Consider the following 25,111-nt stretch of genomic DNA (forward strand, 5'->3'; position numbering starts at 1 on the left):
TAAACGCTGAATTATGTGTGTGGTGTGTGCCTGTACCTCTAAGAGAAATTGCTTTTTAAAAAAGATTCACAATTTTTATTTAACTTATAAATATCATTGGCACATCATAGTTTTATCAAATATGATAATCAGTTGTAAATATCACAAGCTTAAACATAGCACACCAAACTGATAAATAGAAGGAAAAATCATTGCTTTGCTGAAGGAAAATAAAAGTGTTGTTTTGTAATAGAATCAGAGCTGGTTATATTGATTCTTAATACTGTATAAACTGATGTTATGTTTGGCCACAACCATTATTTTGGGGGCTACTCAATAACGCTATATTATCTTGTCATAAAACTATCGTAACTTTGTTTTTGTTCTCTGAATCTGAGGTAATGACATGGGTGGTGCTGTGGTCTAAACCACTGAGCCTCTTGGCCTTGCTGATCAGAAGGTCAGTGGTTCGAATCCCTGTGACGGGGTGAGCTCCCATTGCTCTGTCCCAGCTTCTGCCAACCTAGCAGTTCGAAAGCACTCCAGTGCAAGTAGATAAATAGGTACCACTGCAGTGGGAAGGTAAACAACATTTCTGTGCACTCTGGCTTCTGTTACAGAGTCCCGTTGCGCCAGAAGCGGTTTAGTCATGCAGGCCATATGATCTGGAAAGCTGTCTGTGGACAAACGCCCCTTGGCCTGAAAGCGAGATGAACCCCCTACCCCATAGTCACCTTTGACTGGGCTTAACCGTCCAGGGGTTGTTTACCTTTACCTTTTTACCTAATGAATCAATTTAGGCATAGCAGTTTCTCCAGCCATTTCTTAAAAGATGGTGTGTTTGCATGTTCTGGGAAAAAGTAGTACTCTTGCTGTAGCTAAAGTGTTAAAGTGTAGGAAGCTAATTCTTTATGTTATGACACCGTCAGAACATAATAGGAAAACTTTCCACATAATTTAATAGGAAAAATTGGAGGGTGATTTCATACCTTAAGATCTTTTTCATTTGGTTTTTATATTTCCTTCTCCTAACTCGTTCCCACCCATATGGGGAAAGCCCCTCCTCTTTCTTTTTAACACTTCCAACCTGTGGTAATATCTTTTTTATTGATTCTTTTGTATCTGGTCTGAGTAGATATACCATCTACTCATAATCTAAAAACAGCTTTCCCTTATGCCCATATTTAAGGAGAACTTATGTGACTTTCATCTCCAAGAGAAATTGTAAGTGCCCAATTGTTGCCCTCATTTAAATCTCTCCTTGCTTCCCTACTCAGTGATCTGTGTTGTAATGCAAGCTGCGTCCAGACTCTTGGTCGTATACATAGTAAAAAAAAAGGTAAATGAAATATACTCGGAGTCCTGTAGTGATTTCATGCTCTTTATTGCTGCTTGTAAAACATTGATTTAATTGTCCCCCAAACCTCAGGCTTTTATATACATTATTTACACAATGAGTCCCGTCTGATTGGCTGATTCTGCTTTCCTCCTGGAGCCTGATTGGTCTTCTCCTGCAAGCCAATCAGTTGTTGCATTCTAGGATCCTACTTGTCTATTGTTCTAGGGCCCAAGCTTAGTACATAACAGTAAAGGACCCCTGACAGTTAAGTCCAGTCGCGAACGACTGGTGTTGTGGCGCTCATCTCGCTTTACTGGCCAAGGGAGCCGACGTTTGTCCAAAGACAGTTTTTCTGGGTCATGTGGCCAGCATGACTAAGTTGCTTCTGGCTAAACCAGAGCAGTGCATGGAAATGCTGTTTACTTTCCCGCTGGAGCGGTACCTATTTATCTACTTGCACTTTGACGTGTTTTCGAACTGCTAGGTTGGCAGGAGCTGGGACTGAGCAACGGGAGCTCACCCTATCATGGGGATTCAAACTGCTGACCTTCTGATCGGCAAGCCCTAGCCTCAGTGGTTTAGACCACAATAGCTTTAAGCAAATCATTCTGCCAGTGCAATATAATGATCTCCCCCTTTCTCCATGGCCCCTAAATCTATTCTGGGGTTTTCCCCAACCCTCTAGAGCAGATTTGAGGATGAGCGGGGGGGGGGGGGGAGTGAAAACCTGTGCTTTGCTAGCCCTAATCCTTGCACTTGCACAACAATTTAGTTGAATACCCCTGTCACTATTTTGCAGGAGGAATTCAGGTGCATACCAGGAAATTTAGGTTTGCACAATTAAAGTGGAATAAAATGTCACCCTAGTGCACCAACCTCCCTTTAAAAAAGAAACAGACTCTTTGTAGTTAGAAAAGTGAGAGGGAAATGCACAGAAAAATGAGAGATGAACAAATGTTTAATGGGAAGACTTATAAATATCCAGCTGGATGAATGCTCATTGTTGTGTAACATCCCTGCAAACTAATCAAAACAAAGACCAGATAGAATTTAACCTCTGCATAAGCTTTGTGCAAGTAAGAAATGATGGATGCTCAGTTGGATGTGGTCTGGGGACAGTCTTACCTAGGCTTATTTCAAACAATAAAGCTAGCTTTCTTTTAGCAGTCCTTATAAGCCTTTCTGGTACCTGGCTTTGAGAACAGCCTTCATGGATGCTAGACTGCCTCCTGAACCCACAAGCAAGTGATTAAGCATCCTACTGTAGCAAGCAGCTTGAGAAAACAGCCACAAACTGTTTTCCCTTCCTCCATTTTTACCCTAGACAAACAACATGGAAACTGATCTTTTTAAATGTACGGTACCCCTCCTAACTGTGCTAATGATTAATAAGCTTTACTGTAGACTTAGGTCTGCGGGAGCAGAATTAATAGAAAATTGCAAAAGATCAATTCTGTAGTCTGTACAGCATAGCAATTCTTCTTCAGCCCTAAATGAAAGCATTCAAATATCTACTCCCATGCACATTCAGGATAGGATCAGTGCCTCCCTGTCAAAGAGCAGACCTATTTGTTTCAAGATGACCATTTGTTTTAAAAATAAAAGCAGTCATGGGTGGAAAATAGGATCTGGGCTGTGATGCAGATGGAAGGGAAGAGAATTAACCCCCTTTCCCCTTGTGTTATTTCCCCAGTCTAAAGATTTTCCCAAGCGGTTGTTTTCCCCAGGGAGGCGGGGTGGCTGAGACAGAAAGGTAACACCTGTATTACTTGCAAATGAGATAAGATTCCAAACAAGAATATCCTAGGGAATTTAGAATCAGTTATGGCTTCTTTTCTGTGGCAGCTATCAAGTGGATGGCACTTCACTCCAACAGCTGACGTCTTTCTAGATCTGGCTTTTGGCACAGATTCACTAATCCAGGCCGACTGAAAACCACGAAGGACAAGAACTGAAGCAGACATGCAAATTGGTTCTTGGCGGGAAATAAAATCACTCTTAGATTAGCGAGCTGGTTGAACTTATCCTAAATGCTCCTTGGAGGGGGTTCCCAAGAATGCAATCAAAATAGGGGGGCAGGATGGAGTGCTAGATATTTGAAGGGGGAGGGGATTTCTACCACATGCTGAAAAGGCAAACCACTTTTAAATTTATATTGCAAGTTCTGAATTGAAAAGTGGCTTGCCAGTTCAGCAGCGCGACTAGTTGCTGTGGAAACATTCAAGAAGCCCTTCTGTGTAGCTAATTCTCCTCCTCCTCCATGTATGCATATAGCTTCATTGCAGCAAGGTCACAGAGGTCAAATGCAGCAGCCGAGTTTGCATTCAGAAGCTTTTGAAGCTTTTTTTTTTTTTTGCTGTGGTGACTGTGTAAAGTAAGAAAATGTGGTGCTTTGCGAAGATCAAGTGAACTGGAACAGTGGTCATCAAACAATGAAGTTTAAGGGCCACAAGACTGGCTTGTACCCAAACAAGGTAAGTTCCACATGTTCATGCTGAATCAATCCTTTGAGAGATAACTGAAGATTTTATACAGCGTAAAAACTACTTTCTGCCCCTGCAGATGTTTAGGCTAAAATAATCAGACATTTGCCCCCACAAGCGAAACTGGCACACAGCCAAGCATTTGCCAGTTCTGCTTGAGCTGCAAAAATTTTCACAGTGAGCTTCAGCGAGCAATTGTCACTGTTTTGCTGAGCCAACATCCATCATGCAATGTGATTAAATCTACAATCAGACCTTATGACAGAAGCAGAGCATTTGTATTATCAGAGAATCCATGTCTTGGTTTTTGAAAATAAGTGGCTCAGCATGGCTCCAGCAATTGTACAGCAGCACGAGACTGTTATCAGTGGTGGACAAGCCTCAGGAGATTTCCCAATTTCATATAATAATCACCACCAGCAGGAAATGCAGATCTCAATCTCCTTTCAGAAAATTATCAGCTTGGGGCTCTCAGGCGCACAAATGTGATTCATGCCATTGATGTAGAACATTTACTCTAAAGCAGGTATCTTCAACCTTTTCAGATCCAGGACCTAGTTTTAACCCATGCATGCATTTGGGGACCCATTTCTTAAATTTTTACCATACATTTGCCTGGTGGTAGTGCTCCTGTTGTGACCCACTTTGGATCAGGCCATGACTGGGTACCAAACCACCTGTTGAAGACCAGTGATCTAAAGGACATACAAGAAAGCATGAGAATTTTGAAAGAGTAGTATTGCCAGGAAAGTTGCTCTGTGGTCTTAAGTCCCATAGTCTCCAGTGTTTCTTTGAGTAAGCCACAAATTACTAGGTAACTCAATGGAGCATTGGTCAGCATCCAATTTACATGTAAATGGGACGCTGGGACTGATGGATGTTGTAGTCAAAAATATCTGGGAGTGACCAGGTTGATGAAGGGTCACATACACAAGCTAGGGTTCACAACTATGCCTTTTCATTAAGTAACATATATTATGTAAAAGGAGCAGGTACACTAGAACAGTAGGTCCAACATAACCTCATAGTAAGTGAAATGTAATTGCAGATTCAGTTAGACAGAATCAAATATATAACAGATTTGGAGTTACAAGTTGTACAGACCTGTAGAAAGACCTTACTTAGTGGACAGAATCTGAAATAAATTATAGCGTAGTTCTGGAAAACACAGACCTTTTCCATTTATCAACCCCAATTGTCCACACTGTTGTTCTATTTTATTCATATACCGGTAGGTAGCAACCCTGCGCTGAATTATCCACCCTACATAAGTTAATGGGCCTGACATACATGTAAATGATGGCAGTTTAGACTGCCCACTTGTCCTTGAAATTGAGCAGCAGATTCCATCAAAATAAAATGCCATCTTTGGGTGCAATTTCCATGGGTCTCTCTCGCTCTTTCCTTTTCGAATACCTTGCACGTTGGTAGAAAACAATGATAATGATAGCTGCAGCATTTGAAAGGACTATAAGGAGCACGATCCAGTATGAGTATCCATAAGTGTTAGAGAGTGTGGCTTCCTTTGAAGGACCGCAAGGTGCAGCCAGCTCAATGGACAGTTCGTTCACTTCCACATTTGCAGGAAACAGAAACAAGCCCAGGAGGGAGCAGATGCCTTAAAAATAAAAAGGAAAGCAAATATTTCTGATATTAGTTTGGGAAAGTGATAGTAGGCAGATGAATATTTTTTTTCAAAGTTCTTTTCTGTTGTCAACAAAATTTGCAGAATAAGGCTGTCAGAGGCTTAGGTGGGGTTGGAAGAAAGGGCAAGGCTGGTGGAGCAGTGCTTGAATTATCGGGAAATTCTCTTTTTGCAATTCACAAGTCTTGACCTCTCCCCCCACCCCACTTTATCTAAATCAGTGGTAGGGAATGCAATCTAGCCTAGCTCACTCTCATTTTTTTTTTTTAATCACTGGACATCAGATTATCACAATTCAAAGGAAAAACATGTCCTTTCCAGTCTGAGCTCCAATGCCTGACACTTAACTTTTGTTTTGGAAAGCAGCAGAAAGGTGTGCTCCCACTGAAGCCTGGCATTTGCAGACTTACCTGTGTAAAAGCCCCACTGAATGCAGTGGGACTTGATGCCAAGTAAATACGCTCAGAATCAGACTGTAATTGGGACTATCCTGAAATACAAGTGATGAATAAACCCTATTTAGGTGTTATACAGATCTGGAAATACCACCATTTCCAAGGCTCTAAAGTCTGGAAAAAGCCTAAAATGGCATAAACTCGGCACAGGGGTGCTAAATTTAGGACCAACTAGCCTGATTTTCATCTGCTGATACTGGAACCTGACATTTTTACAGTGCTTCAGAAATCTTCCTCTACTGGTACCAAATCACTTCCAAAATGAACTATTAAGCTGGAAAGCAGAAAAGTAAAGTACTCTGGTAGTAAGAACCATCTTTCAACAAAAAAAGATATTATATGGGAACGATCTAATGCTGGTATATTTTGTAACAGGCTCCCCCATTCCCTGTGAATAAATTCTTTTAGTCCAAAGCTTGCCGTTAGAAAAAGCAGGAGCCTCTTGAGACATATTTAGTGTAAGAACTGGAGTTATTTCAGTAGCAAGATCACAAGGATAGCAAAGTACATCAAAAGAAACCAGATGTAAGCCAAATAGGGGAATGAAGGGTTATACCCCCAGGGAAATATTTGATGGAGTTCATCTTACATTCTAACATATCTCGACTTTCTGAAACATCTAGAAATCTGCTCTCTCTGTCTCTCCCCTCCTCTACAGAACCTGATGTATTGCTGATTTTTCTCTTAGCAAAGTTTTGCCCTATTTTTGCAACTCCAGTTCTCATGCTGCCCTCTTCAAGGCTTTACTAACCTCACAACTTTTATTAAAATTCAAAATGTAGCAACGGTCTTGTGGTGATATTTCTTTAACAGGCTTGTTATGTTTTGGGTGGAAAATGTCTGGGAGGTTTTATGTAGGAGAGTGGAAACTCAGCCTGAGGCAAAGTGCAGATGGGATTTGTGTGGGAGACAGCTAGTACAGAATAGGACCATCGTAATGTAAATGCTAAAACTACCCCCTGATTGTAAAATAAATGACACAACGTTATCTTGGAGAAATCTGATATCTGTATTTACTAGAGCAGTGTGACCCATCAAGTGACAGTTGCGTGTATCATAACTGCCACAGATCAGACATCATAGGACCTTTGCTGGTCAATTAGGAAAAAGACATGCAGAAGTTATAGCAGCATAACACCTTTATTAGGACCAATATCACAAAGGAGCGATGACAAATTAGCCATCACAGCAGCGTTGGGCAAGCAATTAAGCTTCTCTATGCCATTTCCATGCTCTAGGTTGCCTCCTGGCGGGACACCTGCTTCATGCCTGCATCTTTCTCAGGGGGCTAATAGCTTTGGGATGTGTGGATGATTTAGATTGTGGGAAATTGTGCAGGGGGAAATGACTAATCCCTACTTTTTCTCTGCTCTGATCAAAATCAGAGTTCCCAACTGCTGCTTCAAAGTCTGAAAACAACGTCAAGAGAGCCACTCACAGATCTTGTGCAGCACTTCAGTTTGGGCCCTTAGATTACAAGATGAGAGCTGCGTGAATCATTCACCAGTGCCAGGGCATCATGTTAGTTGCAGTTCCCATACACTTGTTTGAGGGACTAACACACACTGCATCTAGGCAGGAGAAATGCCTTTCCTCCAGAGGGCATCCTGGGATGTCACATTCTCCCAGAGCTATTTTGGACATTGCTATGTCATCATTGAGGCTGGCCCAATACATTTTGCTGCCTGAGGCAATGGATAAGATGGTACCATCCCATTTCATCCAGGCTTGTATCCAACAGTGTATGTGGAGAGTTCCACTCACGCAACAAGCCTTCCACTCCCCCCCCCCAAATGCCCTCAAAATATGCTCCAGAAAGTTCTCTGACCCTCTGAACCAGATTTTTGGAGTACACATGAGGCTACAGGAGAGAGGAGAAGAAAGCTCCATTGCACAACTAGAAATCTGTTACTCTAATGGAACAGCAGCTTCCATAGAATCCAGCTGAACTTGTATCTTATTTAACACTGTTCAAATGACAGCTTTCCTTTCTCCATCAAACCTGGAAACAACAGGCTATCTTTGGGGGTGCAGAGCAAGCTGGCTTACAAGATTCTGGATAATAGTGGGGAGATATTGCACTGCCATTGAACATCTGTCATGTGAGGCAGCTGCCTCACTCTGCCCAATGGTAGAGCTGGTCCTGATGATCATTTCCTTGTTACGTGTTTATTTGAATAATACCTGCTGACTACTATTATCATATGGTTAGTTAATTTATATCGCATATTCCAATTTTGCTGCCATGTAGTGAAAGCAAATGCTCATGATTAATAGTTTGTTCCAGAAGCCTAATCAAAGAGACTTCTCATTCAAGTGTTGCTAGTTTATATGCAACCTCCACCGTTCATTAAACCCACAAATAAAATGTATAATATTTAAATTTAAGTAGGGAGATGATAAAGCTGATGTGTCTTTGTACAAATGGATTCTGCTTATACTTGTATTATGAGTGAAATACTGAGTTTATTTAAGAAATATTGGCTGCAATCCAAAGGAGCTGTTGAGATTTAAGCACGTCTTGCTTCTGCAGCTGTTGGAGCTGCTATTGTAATTTAAAAACAAAAACGAAACAAAAAACCCTGACTGCATTCAGTTTCCATGTGCCTAGCCATACACAGCTCATTGAGATTGCAGCTATTGACCGAAATACTCCAACTATTAGTCTTTCTCTGCAGTAGTCTTACATTTCAAGGAGATCAAGTACAGATCAAATAATTAGCAGATAGCAATCTACAGTCACAATTCTATTAAATTATGTTCTGTTTCGAATATGAACTCGGGGGCATCTGAAGAAGCTCTACAGGGGTACCTCCATGATAAGTTTGAACAACCTTCCTTGAAAGATGGCTTGTCCACCATTACTCAGCTTGTTCTGCAGTGCACAGCTGCAGAAGAAATAGGTGTTATAGATGAATTTTGGAAGCACTCTCAATTTGCAGTTATTGGCATACTCTGCAATGCACACACAAAAATGATCTGCTGTTATAAGCCACCAATTTCCTATAGTTTATAAGAATGGTCCCTGTTGATCTGAGAACTGGAAATTTGATATACAGTACATGATCTACCTGATGCGGTTAGTGCTGTGCCAAAATTTTCTCCCAGTTTTTAAACCATTGTGCAATCCCTGGTCCTGTATTTCTGCAGGAAGCATCTGAACCTCATTGTATTGCTAGAATAATCTTCCTGTGACTTAATCCATACCTGTTTTTGTTTCTTGCAAAAGGGGCCTTCTTATGCTGTCTTTCCATGGAGGGTTGTTTTTTGTGTGTGTGTGTGACACTACAATGAGACTGAGTGACAAGAGAGTTCAGGTGTCTTAGTCTGGATTTGGAACTCCTTTTTCTGCGATGGCTGCCCCCTTGTGGACAGGAGGCTCATTTGGTGCCATTATTACATATCTTTAGGCACCAGGCAAAAACTTTATAACCAGGCCTTTGACCTTTAATTATCAGTGGGCTTTTACTATCTGTGCCTTTTAAAAGAGAGTAGGATGTTACTCATGGGTAAGCAAACTAAGGCCCGGGGGCCAGATGCAGCCCAATCGCTTTCTAAATCCGGCCTGCGGATGGTCCAGGAATCAGCATGTTTTTACATGAGTAGAATGTGTCCTTTTATTTAAAATGCATCTCTGGGTTATTTGTGGGACATAGGAATTCGTTCATTCCCCCCCCCCAAAAAAATAGTCTAGCCCCCCACAAGGTCTGAGGGACAGTGGACCGGCCCCCTGCTGAAAAAGTTTGCTGACCCCTGATATTACTAATGTAGTTATTTCCCCCCTTTGCTTTTAATGCATCTATGGAGGGTGTGTGTGTGTTTTGATAGTTAGTTAGTTAGTTAGTTAGTTAGTTGCCCTGGACAAGATAAAGCAACTAACAAATTTAGTAAAAAAAAAAAAACATGATAAAGAAGAGAGAGAAAATATTCATCCACTGTTATGTTGAGATTTGCACCACTGCACCACTTTTTTTTTGCTTCAAACTACACTCTCCAAACATGGGACATGGATGGCGCTGTGGGTAAAACCTCAGCGCCTAGGACTTGCCGATCATCAGGTTGGCGGTTCAAATCCCTGCGGCAGGGTGCGCTCCCGTTGCTCGGTCCCAGTGCCTGCCAACCTAGCAGTTCGAAAGCACCCCCAGGTGCAAGTAGATAAATAGGGACCGCTTACTAGCGGAAAGGTAAATGGCGTTTCCGTGTGCTGCGCTGGCTCGCCAGATGCAACTTGTCACGCTGGCCACGTGACCCAGAAGTGTCTGCGGACAGCGCTGGCCCGCGGCCTCTTATGTGAGATGGACGCACAACCCTAGAGTCTGTCAAGACTGGCCCGTACAGGCAGGGGTACCTTTACACTCTCCAAACAGCACTACACAACAGAAAAGATATGTGGGCTAAAGTTTGTGAGCTCACTTGTTTAACATGATATTCTACGTAAGTCTCTTTGAGTGCCTTTTAGAAAGAAAGAAGCATTGGCCCAGAAATATGCTGATATATAAATAATTAAGCAAGCAGTTTCTTCTCAAAATCAGTGCATTCACTACAGCCACACAGCCAAGGCAAAACACTACTTCTTACCTTTTAAACATCTACGAAATAGGTGATTTGTTTAACTTGTGTTGGAATTTTTTTTCATTTATGGCATCATCATCAATCACAGGGATTCTAGGGAAAACTGCAAGTCATTAGCGGGAGTACCATTCTGACCCCTACTGCATCAGAGGAAGCCCTCATCTCCCCCTGTGTAACTCTCCTGCCAGCTACGGATGTAAGCAACAAATAAGTATGACCATCTCAGAGGAGGGTTCTCGGGCCATACAGCAAAATTGACCAGGACAATGTAAGTCATCTTTCCTGGTCCCAGGTTTTTCATTCTCCCTATCTGGATTTTGAACTTGAGAAACCAAGGAAAAGTGGCCTTAAACTGACATATTTTTAAAACTGTATGTCCACACTGGCTTGGTCATGTCCACAGAATGGAAGATGGCAAGATCCCCAGGGACATACTCTGTGGGAAGCTGGTTTAAGGCATCAGGCCCATTGGCAGACCAAATGTTACAAAGATATCAGCAAATGTAACGTGTAGGTTGGCAACATTGACCCCACCGTGTGGGAATCCATTGCAGATGGCCACAGTGCCTGGAGACAGCCGGGTCACATATCCACAAGCAGTGACCAGAGGAGAAATGACAGCTGGGAGGAACACAGAGAGAAGAAAAACCCATAATAGCAAAACTAGACGCCTTCTCCTGCCCCACATACAATAGAACATGTCTCTCCCATATTGGTCTCTACAGCCACAGCAGGTGCTGTAACTCTCCAACGGTTTGACTTCACCTCAAAGGTACACGCCTTCATTGTCTCCTGAGACAGAAGGATGCCAACAACAACAGCAGCAGCAACAACAACAACAGTAATGTATATTACTTACCAGATATGGAATTCCAGGTATAGACCCCAATAGGGCCCAAAAAGGTTTGGTAGGGGTTGCTAACGGCATTGTAGCATGTAAATCCAGAACTGAGGAAGGAGCTGATCAAACTAAGAACTAGCAGAATGATAATCACAGTGTTGAAACCCTTCGTTTTAGTATTTTCCAGCAAATCTACAACTGAAAAATAATACATCATAGTTAGTATCAGTAGATACAGTGATTAAATACTTCAGATGAAAATCACCTTGTGTCAACTGGTTTCTATGGATGGAATTTTTTAAAAGCTAACTATATAGTATTGCTAAGAAACAGGAGGGGCTATCAAATATGATCAGACATGTCTGATTCTAGAGAAATTGCCCTTCTACATTGGGATTCGGACAAGCTGACTTATACATATTCTTGTATGTTTAGCTCATTCAGTTTCTCCTCAGTCTTTCAGGTTTTTTTTTTAATTACTGTTTTTGTAATTTATCCCTGAAGTTCAAACATTTAGACATGAAGGAATACCCGTTTGAAAAATAGCCTAACTGAGCATGTACCATTGTACCTAGTAGAGTATGACAAGCTTCTAAGTAGATGGGCAGCTGCAAGTTTACAACTCTTGATGTTGCATAGAAAAAGATTATGCACATAGAACTGTGCACATTTCCCTGTTCAAGGAAGGATTATGTGCATATATTCCAGGTGGCCTGGTGAATGTGCATAATGACCGGCTATTGCAGATATTAACCACTCAATTTATATTCCCCTTAAGATAAAATATCTCATTTGATAATTTCTTGCCCATCTATTTCCCACATTGTAAGAAGCACTTATTGAGAACTAAGGTACATGTGTGTGTCTCAAAGAGAGATTTTAATTTCCTCACAAAAAAACTTATTCACAAGTATTTATGCAAAAGCAGAAGTGTCCATGTTTCAGCAAGATATTTCAAATTAAATCTAATCAAGCCAGGATTGCCTGTGCTGCCTTTTCTGTACCGGCAGAATGAAAACTCAATTCATAGTATGTCAGATAAATATTTCAGAATAAAACCAGTTCATTCCCAAGAAGCCACGTTTGTTTATTGCATCATACAAATCATTAATGGCAGGCTATTAAGAGCCCAGTACTTTGATAGAGCTTTGTATGCCTTGCACTGTTAACTTCCAAGACATAAAAGAGAAGATCAAGTTTACTGTTCAGTGGAGTAGCAGTCACAATAAATTTAGGGGATAATATCAGAGGTCTTTGTTAGTTTGCATTGAGGCTACTAATTAACTGACCTTATAATATACAAGCAAATTGCTCTTGCCAGCAAATTCCTTGCAGCCCAAGAACTGTGGTATAAAGGCATCGATCTAATTCACGCTACAGAATTTTACAGCTTGTCTTACATTCTGCTCTCAGGCTCAGTCTCCACCATTATCAGCACTGTGCTCTGTATCAACAGAAGTTCTATACAAGAGATCAGTGCCCAATGCAATAGAGAAGTATGTGGCATCAGGGGATGAGGTTTTGCAACTTCCATAGTATGTAAACAAATATATAAATCCATGGGATGTAAGAACTGCCTTAGTGGATCAGAACAAGCTCTATCTAGTTTGGTGCATTGTTTCCAACAGTGCCAACCAGATGCTTCTGCACATTCACAAGCAGGAAACAAATAAAAATCTCCCTGTTGCTTGTATTTAATATCATATAATTAAACGTATACTCTTGAGAGTCCCATGGACTGCAAGAAGATCAAACCTATCCATTCTTAAGGAAATCAGCCCTGAGTGCTCACTGGAAGGACAGATCATGAAGCTGAGGCTCCAATACTTTGGCCACCTCATGAGAAGAGAAGACTCCCTGGGAAAGACCCTGATGTTGGGAAAGATGGAGGGCACAAGGAGAAGGGGACGACAGAGGACGAGATGGCTGGACAGTGTTCTCGAAGCTACCAGCATGAGTATGACCAAACTGCGGGAGGCAGTGGAAAACAGAAGTGCCTGGCATGCTCTGGTCCATGGGGTCATGAAGAGTCTGACACAACTAAATGACTAAACAACACAATTAAAGGTATAGTGCCATTGAACTTAGAGGCTTTATTTAGACACCCATTGACAGACCTATGCTATTTTGGCACAGAATTTCTACAATTTCTTAAAGCTTACTAGTTTATGGCATTATTACAGAACAACTATGTTGTTCTAGTCTACCTGACACTATAGTTTCACTTACAAACTCTAAAAGACTTGGTACTTAGAAAATAAATCCTTGAATGAAGGAACTCAAAGTTTAGTAAACCAAATTTCTGTGAAAAGCAAACATTTGGGCTTTAAAATGGACTTTCATGGGAAACTACTGAGTGATTTCAAAGGAAAATAGCAGATCTCCAAAATGTTGTGGTCTTCATTTATACAATGTTCAGTAATTTGACGAAACTCTACATCAGGGGTCAGCAAACCTTTTCAGCAGGGAGCTGGTCCACTGTGCCTTAGACCTTGTGGGGGGCCGGACTATATTTTGAAAAAATAATAATGAACGAATTCCTATGCCCCACAAATAACCCAGAGATGCATTTTAAATAAAAGCACACATTCTACTCATGTAAAAACACACTGATTCCCAGACCGTCCACAGGCCAGATTTAGAAGGCAATTGGGCCAGATCCAGCCCCCGGGCCTTAGTTTGCCTACCCATGCTCTATATGATATAAAAGGGTCTCACTGAGAAGTACCCATTAAGATCAAGACACCTGTGGAATATATGCTGCAGTGGGACTTGTCCTTCCATCCATAGGGCTCCATGATGAAGAAAGTGGATAAGGCAGTTTTTGCCAATCTCTCCTTTCCCCATTGCATTCCCTAGCCTAGCCCACCTGCCATGCTTTCCTGGAGGGTCCGCCAACTCTCTCTTGAGCAGCATTTCATGGGGCACAGAGGAAATTGACCAAAATCCTCTCTTCCCCCTTTTCAAGTGGGAGTATCCCTTTAGCAGAATTCCGCTCATAGCAGATCTGGATTCATCCCATTATAAATCGTGGCACTACTTGGTGAAAAACCTAGATGCGAATGGTGGTTTCTCCCAGCCATTTCAGCCTTTGCTTTTCCTTCCTCTCTTTTTATCAATTATTCACTCTGATGCATTTGGTATGCATCCATCTAGCATTTTAGAAACTTTGCCTTTCAGAACTATGAACAATAACTAAATGAACAATTCATAGAATACCAAGGGCACTAGCTAGCATTCAGGAAGCAAAGGAGAAACCTTGCTGTGGTGTATGAAGTCTAAATATGTAAGGAAGAAGATACAACATTGTTATCAAATGATAACCATGAACCAGATCTAATTGTATTCCAATTGGCTCACTTGCGCTTATTATTGATCACACAGGGAAAGAGTAGACATGAAACTTTCTTTCTGTCAACTTCCTTAAATTAAATTAAATTAAATTAGGACCCAAGCCAGTGCATATGAGATGTTTGGCCTATTAAAAAAAAAGTCACACTAATATTATGTTTTGTAATTGTCAGTGAATTATATTTAGCCAATGCTTTATTTTATATACAAACTTCTTTTATGTAGTTCTGTGAGCAAGGTTTACCGTGAAAACTGGCATACAAATAAATTGAAGATGAAAACATGTATTCCAGCAAGACCACTATAGGACCTAATAAAGTTGGCTGACATCAAACATTTGTTCACCTGCTAATCTTCTGATGTAATAATTCTATGATATGCTAGCAATGGCCTTCCGCATTCTACACAGGACAAAATGGCCAGTCCGTGTGCAACAGAATAAATGGACACAAAATTTAACATCCAAAATGGTAATATCTAGTAATCACTAGGACATTTCAGCCTCCCAGGACACCCTGCTGCTGGTGTGAAAGTGGCCATTATTAGGAAGGAAAATTGGTGAATTAACACAAGACATGAAATTCTATCACCTATAGCTTGAATTAAGATAATACAAATACAAACAGAGCTATCTTCCTGGAAACACTTTCTCTGTAACTATCAGCTCCAGCTAATTCTTATCATTTTCATGGACTATTTTGTCAATTTTCTTTTAGAGAGTTTGCTTGTAACAATGTTTGCCATTCTTATTTTACAGCTCTTTGCTTCCTGGTGCTACTCTTCTCTTCCATAAAAGTATCCACATAAAGAAATTAAAGCCATGGTTCACAATACCCAAGTAAACAGACAGCATTAAACCAAACAGCTCCCAACAATAACTCTTTATATTTACTTCAGCAGATAGTTACCTTGGAAAGGGGTATCCTCAACACTAAGTCCATTTTGCACGTTCTTTGAACAAGATCCTTCAAAGAGTCCATATGTAATGAATATTGTCTCAGTGGAATTTACATCACCGAATTTAATCTCACTTGAAACCCAATTTTTGGTTGCAAGAACAAGGCAAACTATCACCAAGGAGATAACACTGGTGAAAAAAGCAGAAGCAAACATCAGGGATTTTCTCTTGGATGGCATTTTATCAGAAAAGTGTTTTTCTGAGGTGCAGTAAGATTTCCCTCCTCAATTCTTAGTTCTCTAAATGAGAAATGCAGTGAATAGAACCTTCCCTTCTGCTGCTGAATAATGGTGACCCTGTTACTGGTATCTGTGTTGGCAGAAAGTCATGCCCATAAACTTTGAACTAACAGCAGTGGTAATAAAGTTGTAAAATCATTGAACTTTGGTCTGCAGTAAAGTGTTGCCATAGTGACAGGAAAATCACTCCAACCATGAACAGTAAAGATCTGAAAGGGCTGTGGCTCAGGGGGAGAACACCTGCTTTGCATGCCGAAGATCTCAGGTTAAATCACTGGTGTCTCCATGTAGGTAGACAACACTGAGCTAAATGGACCAATGGTCTGACTCATTATAAAGCAGCTTCCTGTGTTCCTGTGAAAACTTTGCATAATCAAATAATTCATTAGAAAGCTCAAATTTTGTAGAATGAGTGTTGTTGTTGTTTTCATTTTGCCCATATAGAATTTTTTGGCAATGTACATTTTGGGGGTGAAACTCAGCTTCTTGTTTGTGTTTGCTTTCTGAAAACATGAAGAAGGAATAGCAAAGGGTTAGCATATACACACATAGGGCCAATTCATGCTGTTGTTATAAATGTGTAAAAGACACAATGGTGACTTGCCTTTGGTCAGAACTTTCTTCATTTGCTTCCCAAACGGTGGGGGAGATACCTGGTTTGCTCAGCATGGTAAACTATGGCTTACAGTGGCGTAGCGTGGGGGGTGCAGGGGGGGCCGGCCGCACCGGGCGCAACATCTGGGGGTTAGGGGGCGCAAATCCATGGGTTAGGGGGCGCAAATCCATGGGTTAGGGGGCGCAAATTACTTGCCTTGCCCCGGGTGCTGACAACCCATGCTACGCCACTGATGGCTTAGCCAGATCATGCTGATATGTGGCTTCTGGAGAAGACCTTGTAGCTGCTTTGCTCCTTCCTGGTCCTTTTCACTGCCATACGTTACTGAGCTAAGCCAAAGTTTGGCTTACTAGTGGGGTAGGAGAGCTAAAAAATAATGCCAATATGTTTCACATTTGGCAACCAACGCACTCCTCTGGTTTCAGATAGTACATGGGTAGACGAGCCTAAAAAGCCCAGGACACAACTTTCCATGGCTCTCTAGAGACTATGGTGGCTCATTTATCAGAAGTAATGTATTTAGAATTAACTTTGGAAGTGTATACTCGATTCTGACCAAACTAAGCCTTCTTTTGCTCTAGGACAGTGATGGCCAAACTCTCCCTTCCAGCTGTTTTGTGTTTTGGGACATCCCTGACCACTGGCCTGTTAGCGAGGGATGATGGGAGTTGTAGTCCAAAAAACAGCTGGAGGGCCAAGTTTGGCCATCACTGCTCTAGGAGGCTTAGTTTGGTTATGGCCCCAGTAAGTCATTCCCATATTCTGAAAGATACAAATACAGTGGTACCTTGGCTTATATACACTTCAGGTTAAATACGCTTCAGGTTACAGACTCTGCTAACCCAGAAATATTACCTCGGGTTTAGAACTTTGCTTCAGGATGAGAACAGAAATTGTGCAGCGGCGGCGCAGCAGCAGCAGGAGGCCCCATTAGCTAAAGTGGTGCTTCAGGTTAAGAACAGTTTCAGGTTAAGAACGGACCTCTGGAACGAATTACCGTAAGTACTTAACCCGAGGTACCACTGTAGTATAACACAGTGGCTAAAGGGTGATTGAGACAAATCTCTTCACTTGGCTGCTGTCCATTACGACTTGTAAGGTGACTAACAGGAGGTGGAGCCATTCACAGATGGAGCCACTTTGACTAAAGAAGAGGAAGTCATCAGGCAGCAACACCCCATGGACTGGCTCTAAGTTAGAAAGCAGGCAGGCAGGTGGAGCTCTACTTATGTCCATTGCTATTCCCATTGGGCATTCTCTAGTGGTTACTTGAATGTGGGGCTGAAAGGGTGGAGCATTAAGAAGGAGTGCTTTCATATTGCAAGGAATTGTGGGAGCTATGGGGCGCATGAGTTAATGAGAAAATTAATTTTAAAATAAATGTATTTCTTAGCCTATAATAAAATTGTAAGGACATCATCATGCTGCAGTTCACATAATCATGGGTTGGTGTTTGGAGAGGTGTCAAGGGAGAAGGTTTGGCAGAGGAGTAGGGAGTTTGGCAGGGGCGGCTAGGTGGAGTTGGCAAGCAATGTGAGCAGCAGCACAAGCCCTAGTCTACACATCATGTCAGACAACCTCATGTAGAGCTCTGCATGCATTTTCACACTCACTTCTTTGTCTAAAGGCTATTTTTCACATTATGTGAAAATGCCAAAGAGAGTTATTTTTCACTCTCTTTTCACCTTACACTTTTCATAAAATTTAACACTTGGAATTATTATGCATGTTTTGCGCCATGCACCTTTCTCTTGTCTGTTCCATTTGCTTCAGGAACTACTCAGAATTAAGCTTTTCTGTGCTTTGTCTTTCCACACTCATCTAAGTTTGCATCCTAGGGCTTGTGCAAACTGCCAGTTTACATCAAGTCAGTATTGAACGGGAGTTGATTTAGTGTATCGTTTACCTGCTGTCGCTACTCTGAAAGCATCTCAGTGCTGGTGGCTGTGAGGTAGGTTGCATCTCTTGGAAAAGTGAGCCCCCTCTGTGCAAGTATCTGGGTGTACAACTTGGGCTGCAATCCTATACAGAGTTTCCTGGAGGCTAACCCCATTGAACTTAATGGGGCTTACATTTTTTATTAGACATGAATAAGACTGTGCTATCAGTATTCGGAGAGATTCTCTTTTACTTTTTAAAAAATCTAGCTTTTATGCCTTTTTTTTAAGCTAAGCACAGTTCCCAGTGGTAAGAGGATGGTATCATAGCCTATCTCCCTTGAAACCCATTCTGTGTTTCAATATAGAAACACAGAATGAGAGCCAGTGTGGTGTAGTGGTTAAGAGCGATAGACTTGTAATCTGGTGAACCGGGTTCGCGTCTCCGCTCCTCTACATGCAGCTGCTGGGTGACTTTGGGCCAGTCACACTTTGAAGTCTCTCACCCTCACTCACCTCACAGAGTGTTTGTTGTGGGGGAGGAAGGGAAAGGAGAATGTTAGCCGCTTTGAGACTCCTTCGGGTAGTGATAAAGCGGGATATCAAATCCAAATCCAAACTCTATACTTGTCCATCTATTGTGCCCCTCCTAATTTTGGAAATCCAACAAATATTAAAAATAGAGGTACATGAATATTTGTATAACTCCAATTACCAAAAAAGGAGAAGGTGTTTTAATGGAAAATTTGGATTATATTGATGCAGGTTTTGATGTGTTTGTGTCCAATATGCACGTCTGGATCAAGAAATGAAATCTGGTAGATCATAGCATCAAACTATTTCCTTTATACTGTAGCTGTTGTTTTTTTGATCTGCTTTTCACGAAGAACAAAATACATGCTTCTTGGAGCAATAGAATTTCATATAGGCTTTGAAAAGTGCAGTTGGGTCTTTTTGTTTCATTATTACTTTAGTGGATTTATCCTATTGCCATCCACTATAATTACTGCAAATAACTACTTACAGGTGAAAAGCAGAATAAGGCAATTTTTTTGCTGTTGGCATGCCTGCTTTTCTGTTCTGAATTCATTCACAATGTAACTCAGCTGCAAGTTAGAAATTTTCACACATGGGGGTGGAATTGACCTATCATTTTAATTTCTTGGTTATTCAAAGGAATAAAAGCAAACTGCTATGCTAAATGAGAAAACTGATATATGTTTAGCCCGACCATCAGATGACACAGCAGGAATCAATGAAATTAATGAATTGTTCAAAGAATTTATTAGGATCCCGATGAGAAGGGGGCGGGGAAGAGATTAGCCCCTCAGTTTATGTATGAAAATCACCAGAATTGTGCAGCAGGTGAAACTAACTCTCCAGCATGACAATCCCAAACCTTTTCTCCTTTGTAAGCATTTTTGTGGTATTTCCAGTTTCAGAACAATAGTAAATAAGTCATGTAATTTCACATGCTGATTCAAACTAATATGGACTTTAAAAAAAAGCCTTTCTTCATACTCTGTAAGTCAGATTGCACAATACTAATTGACCACAGCATTAGACAAGTTTTAAAACCTACCGAAATCAACCATGAAAATTAGGTCAGTTATTAACTAGTTGTGATGTCAGTTGTGTGATAGCAATTAATATGACTAGTTTTAAAAGTTGAACCAGCATCCACAGGGGAGCTCAGTCAGGACTGGGACTGCAGAGCTGTGACAACTCCTGCCATCCTTTAACTCGTTTGCTTACAAACTTGTCCTGGGAGAAAAGTATCCATTGGTGAAAATAGCAGCCTCCTTGCAGCAACAAATAGCTGGCAGTTGGTTTTAATTCTGATTACACATACCCCAGAGCTGCTATTTAAAATGCAAAAACTGTAGGGTAACCAGCTGCATATAACCAACATGCTTGAGGCTCACTAATATATGAAGGGGTTAAAGCAATAGAGTAAGCTGTCCTGCCAGGTTTAATCTATACAGTGGTACCTCAGGTTACATACACTTCAGGTTACAGACTCCGCTAACCCAGAAATAGTGCTTCAGGTTAAGAACTTTGCTTCAGGTTGAGAACAGAAATTGTGCTCCGGCGGCGCGACAGCAGCAGGAGGCCCCATTAGCTAAAGTGGTGCTTCAGGTTAAGAACAGACCTCCGGAACGAATTAAGTACTTAACCCGAGGTACCACTGTATCACTTTCCCTCACCTTGGGAGGAAATGGGCAACCAAACCTTTTGCAGTACTCAGTGTAGATGCAAATTTGATGCATGAGGAACCCTGAGCAGATCCCTCCAGCCGCTTTTGTTTCAGACAAGAATGGAGTCTGAAGGTTGTGTTTTTCTATACCAATAGTTGAGTATCTTTTATTGTTTTGTTACCAAGGAACTTTTTGCTGTCTGTGCTGTGCAGCTTTTTCAGGCTGCTGTATGGAAAAGTACATGAATCTGATATAAGGTGAGTTTGTAAGTACAGTGGTACCTCGGGTCTTAATTTGTTCTGCAGGTCCATTCTTAACCTGAAACAGTTCTTGACCTGAGGCACCACTTTAGCTAATGGGGCCTCCCGCTGCCGCTGTGCGATTTCTGCTCTCATCCTGAAGCAAAGTTATTAACCCGAGGTACTATTTTTGGGTTAGCGGAGTCTGTAACCTGAAGCATCTGTAACCTGAAGTGTCTGTAACCCGAGGTACCACTGTAGAACAATTATAACTTACTAAACGTGTGGCCTATCTTTGTGCTAGGGAAGTGAGGTCCCTTGGAGTTCACGGGAAATGGAATATTTTTAAGGTTTTGTAGCCTATGTTTCTTTTTTTTTAAAATGATATTTATTGAAATTTTCACCATCACCACAACAAAAATCAAAAAGGAAAAGAGAAAAAAACACACACAAAAAAGAAATACAAAGGTAAAGAAAAAAATACAAAGTAAAAAATAATTAAAAACACAAAAATAAAAAATAATGTAGCCTATGTTTCAATGATTTTCTTTGCTGCTTGTTTTGCTATGTTAAATCTATGCTGGAGTACTTTCACCAAAGAGTACTTGCATCAAACTTGAGTCTTTGCTTCCAATATTTCAAACAAAACCCAGGCATGTTCACTTCAATCGCACAAGCCTTCAGGTATTCAGAAGACATGAAGGCTCAAGCTGTAAACTGTGGCCTGGGTTGCGTGCACCACCCCTGCCCTCCACATCTTCATGCATGTTACCAGTGCTGTCCTCTTCCCCTCTGAACCTTCATGTGATGAGCATGAAGGTCTGCAAGCAAATTCTAACTGTGATCATTTGAATACAAGTAGATTCCTCCCTTTGGCTGGTTAAAAGACCCATTCAGATGTTCCCACTAAAGGTCAAGTAATGAGGCAGTGCACATGGCGATACTGGGAACAGGGTTTTTATTAGCTCCATATTCCAGATAGGGGTGGAGACTGAGATACTGTGGCTTGCCTAAGGCCATCTAGTGACTCCATGGCTAAGGCAAGATTTGAACCACAGACTTACTGGATTGCAGCTCATAGTCTTAGACAGTGCAGAAAACAAACAAACAGCTTATCTGATAGTAACCAAATATTCTGGAATATTTATTGCAAAGTATAATAGTAAGTACTACAACACTGTTGTGTTTCAATGATGCAGTCAAGAATTTCATACATGCATAATAAATACAGCTACTCACAGGATATGTGTGGGTGTTGATATTATACATATGGATAGGAAGAAATACCTTGCATAGATTTTATTGGCACGGCAAAATTTTACTGGCATGGCAACAAATGGTTTATTCAGTTCCTCCCACAACCATCATAATAAAAAGTCATTAAAGCTCCAACCCATATTCTGTCCATGACTCATTGCACATGAAACACTGTTTTCAGAGTGTCTTGAAAAATACTGCTGGTGAGGAATTGGACACTTTCCAGTTTGTGTCACAGAAAGATGTAGGTCTCGATGTCTGTTGTTGCCAGACATGCTGTCAGGTGTTAACCATAACACACACAGAGTTCCCAAGATTTTCAAGCCTACAGTAGGATTGAGGATTTTGTGGGAGAAGTGTGATACTCCTTGTGTTCCTGCTATTCTATGTATTGCTGCAAGCTTGCTCAGCTCCAGCATCGGCCCCCACCCTTCACCCCTTTTTTGTTTTTCTGCTCCAAATTGTCCATGCACCAGGATCTCAGGATTTGGATGTGTGTATACAGCAAGTTGTAACCCTGACCATTGTAACTGCACCCTACCAGGTATAAGATGAGACACCTGTAGTGGTAATGGCATGCATGAGGTCTTCCTCTGGGGCCCACAAAACCTCCGAACACTCCTGCCCCATTGGCCATGAGGTGGTGAGGCTGTCTATCTTTTTCTTCCCTGAAAAGTATTTAGAGCCAAAGGAGGAAGTTGGAAGAGTGGCATACTTTCTCACTTCCTGTTTTAGCTCTATCTGCTGTTAAAGGCTCATATTAATTTTACTACCATAATCCACAGATGCCAACAGCAGTAATCCTTGGAAAAGTGAAGTGTGTACACACCAGGATTGCAATATTTCAAGAAGTAAAATATGGACTCCCCCCCCCCCAAATTGTTGATCTGCAGGGGCAGGGCAGTGATCTATTAAGCCAGGGGTTGGCAAAGTTTTACCTGCCTGGGCTGCTCAAGTCCCACAGAAATCTCTCTGTGGGCCGGATTGCGTGTGCGATTTCTGGCGTCTGGGCATGCGCAGACATGATTTCTGGCACTGTGGAAGCGAGTCCCCACGCTGCGCCAGTTTAGCGCAGCACGTGGGGATTTGCCAAAGGGGCGGCTCAGTTCGGAGGCAGTTTGTGGGCCAGTTAAACTGTCCCCGTGGGCCGCAGGTTGCTGACCCCTGTATTAAGCTCTATTTATGTTCTTACCATATGCATGGAAGGGGGAAGAATCCAGTGTGCTAAATGCATGTGCAGTCTTCCTTGAAGAACAGCAGCATCTTTTAAGTCTGAGGTGAATGCAAGGTTCAGCAATGTTATTCAAATGTTATTCAAACCTAAAGGGGACAAGTCTGTGCATAGAAAAGGCTTGATAAATTGATTGCAGGACAGATGGTACTACGCTGGAGGCTGCACAACTGCAGCATGTAGGTTGGAAAATTGCATCTTTAAATGCCCTCTGCTTCTCCACTTCATAAACTTTAAACATGGAGAACCAGCAAAATAGGACTTAGAAACTTCTGCATCAGGGTATATAGCCTGAGGTCACATGAGGCAACCACGTTGCTGAAGCTAAACAAGTCATGGTCTAGTGCAGAGTTTGGATGAGAGGCTGCTTGGGGTGAAAAAAACACAGTACATATATATCTGTATAAGATAAACAAAATAAAATAAAACATTTGGGAACCTGCAAACACTATGGGGAAGGCCACTAACTGATGATATGCTAAGAAAGTACAGGAGATGCTTGGTAAGTACTGGGGCTTTACCTGTGGTCAATTTTAATTACAAATTAGGCCTCAGAAGTAGGATATAGCAATCATTCAATATCCTATATCTAAATAGGATAGCCGATCAATTGTTCTCAGTACTTCCCTACCTCTTTAGCAATGTTTGAGCAGGAAAAGAATCTACATTTTGCACAAGCAACCAGATTCCCAGACACCATTTTCTTGGATGCTATAAATATGATGTTTATTTTTAAACCAGTGGATAATAGCCTGTACATTTAATACACTAATGGATAAAATGTGCTGATTTTTCTTGAACATATTCAGCAGTGTCATTTTAAAATTGCTTAAATAAGAAAAATGCTTTAAATTAAGTAACAATTATTTGCAAATGATTATACCTGTAAGGAATAGGCAGACTCTTGTGTCTAGTCCACAAATGTATGCATTAATTAAAAGCCTTTCCAATACTGTATTCCTTTTACCCACTTGCTGGGGAGTAAATCCTATTGACATCAATGGAACTTGCTTCTGAGTAGACATGTATAGGCTTGCTCTGTTACTGACACACTGTGAATATGGAAGAAAAGTTTTTATTTCAGTTTTTATTTGGGTCACAAAGGCAGCTCCTGGTTTCTCAACTATTCCTCTTTGTCCAGTAGTAATTGAAGGGTGGAAGTTTGGTTCATGACATACTGTGGGTTGTATCCAACTAAATTATACCCATTAAAATTAATGAGCCTAAGTTAATCATGTCCATTAATTTCAATGGGTCTACTCTGAGTAGGATTAGCATTGGATACAGCACCAAATGCACTATTTTACTTATACTTCATGGTTCAGATGGAGCTTCCTTTTCCAATATGCCTAAAAAGCACATGCCTTTCCCCCGATATCCTTCACTATGCAAATGCTTCATACATTTAGTAAAGTTCTGCTGAAGTTCGAGGTGGACATATATGAGGAAGCAGGACTTTACATAGGATTGCTTTAAAACTTATTTATGGTGTGTACTTCAGGACGAGCCAGATTTGAAAAGGATCATAAATGATTATACAGGATTAAGGCACGGACCTAGAATATATTAAAATAGGCTTCTGAAAGGTTGACTTATACCAAACACTTTTTAAATGGCTGTCAACACACCCATATGCATGATCCCAAAGGTCTGGTGTATCACGAGCACAGGGTTATTAGCATCCTTAAACAATTTGAAATAGTAATAGTTGATACTGCACAGGCAGGCTTGAGAGGTGGAGGAGTCAATTCATCTGAACATAAGAGGAATCCTGTTGGATCACGCCAAGGTTCCATCTGGTTCAACAATCTGTTTCCTCTACTGGCCAACC

The 25,111-nt window shown here is 41.2% G+C and overlaps 2 protein-coding genes across 4 annotated transcripts in view; one reads left to right on the forward strand and one right to left on the reverse strand.

Annotated features, from left to right (window-relative positions):
- Nucleotides 1-25,111, forward strand: part of PTPRE (protein tyrosine phosphatase receptor type E) — a 140,419-nt gene that overhangs the window by 14,883 nt on the left and 100,425 nt on the right. The gene's annotated exons all lie outside the window — the stretch shown is intronic.
- On the reverse strand, nt 1,347-15,938 carry CLRN3 (clarin 3). Its single transcript, XM_081912863.1, has 3 exons — nt 15,574-15,938; nt 11,333-11,512; nt 1,347-5,419 (listed from the first exon to the last, which is right to left on the reverse strand). The coding sequence occupies exons 1-3, from the start codon at nt 15,800-15,802 to the stop codon at nt 5,151-5,153; spliced, it is 678 nt and encodes a 225-aa protein (XP_081768989.1). The 5' UTR covers nt 15,803-15,938; the 3' UTR covers nt 1,347-5,150.

Source organism: Podarcis melisellensis (assembly GCF_964234715.1).
Source record: "Podarcis melisellensis genome assembly, chromosome: 5".
Classification (NCBI taxonomy): domain Eukaryota; kingdom Metazoa; phylum Chordata; class Lepidosauria; order Squamata; family Lacertidae; genus Podarcis; species Podarcis melisellensis.

Bases quoted from the DNA above. Each gene is read 5' to 3' on its own strand.
- CLRN3 (XM_081912863.1), bottom strand. From the start codon at position 15,802: ATGCCATCCAAGAGAAAATCCCTGATGTTTGCTTCTGCTTTTTTCACC. The intron at 11,513-15,573 runs GTAACTATCTGC...ATTATTTTTCAG, and splicing joins TGAGGATACCCCTTTCCAAG to TTGTAGATTTGCTGGAAAAT. The intron at 5,420-11,332 runs GTAAGTAATATA...TTTATTTTTAAG, and splicing joins TACCTGGAATTCCATATCTG to GCATCTGCTCCCTCCTGGGC.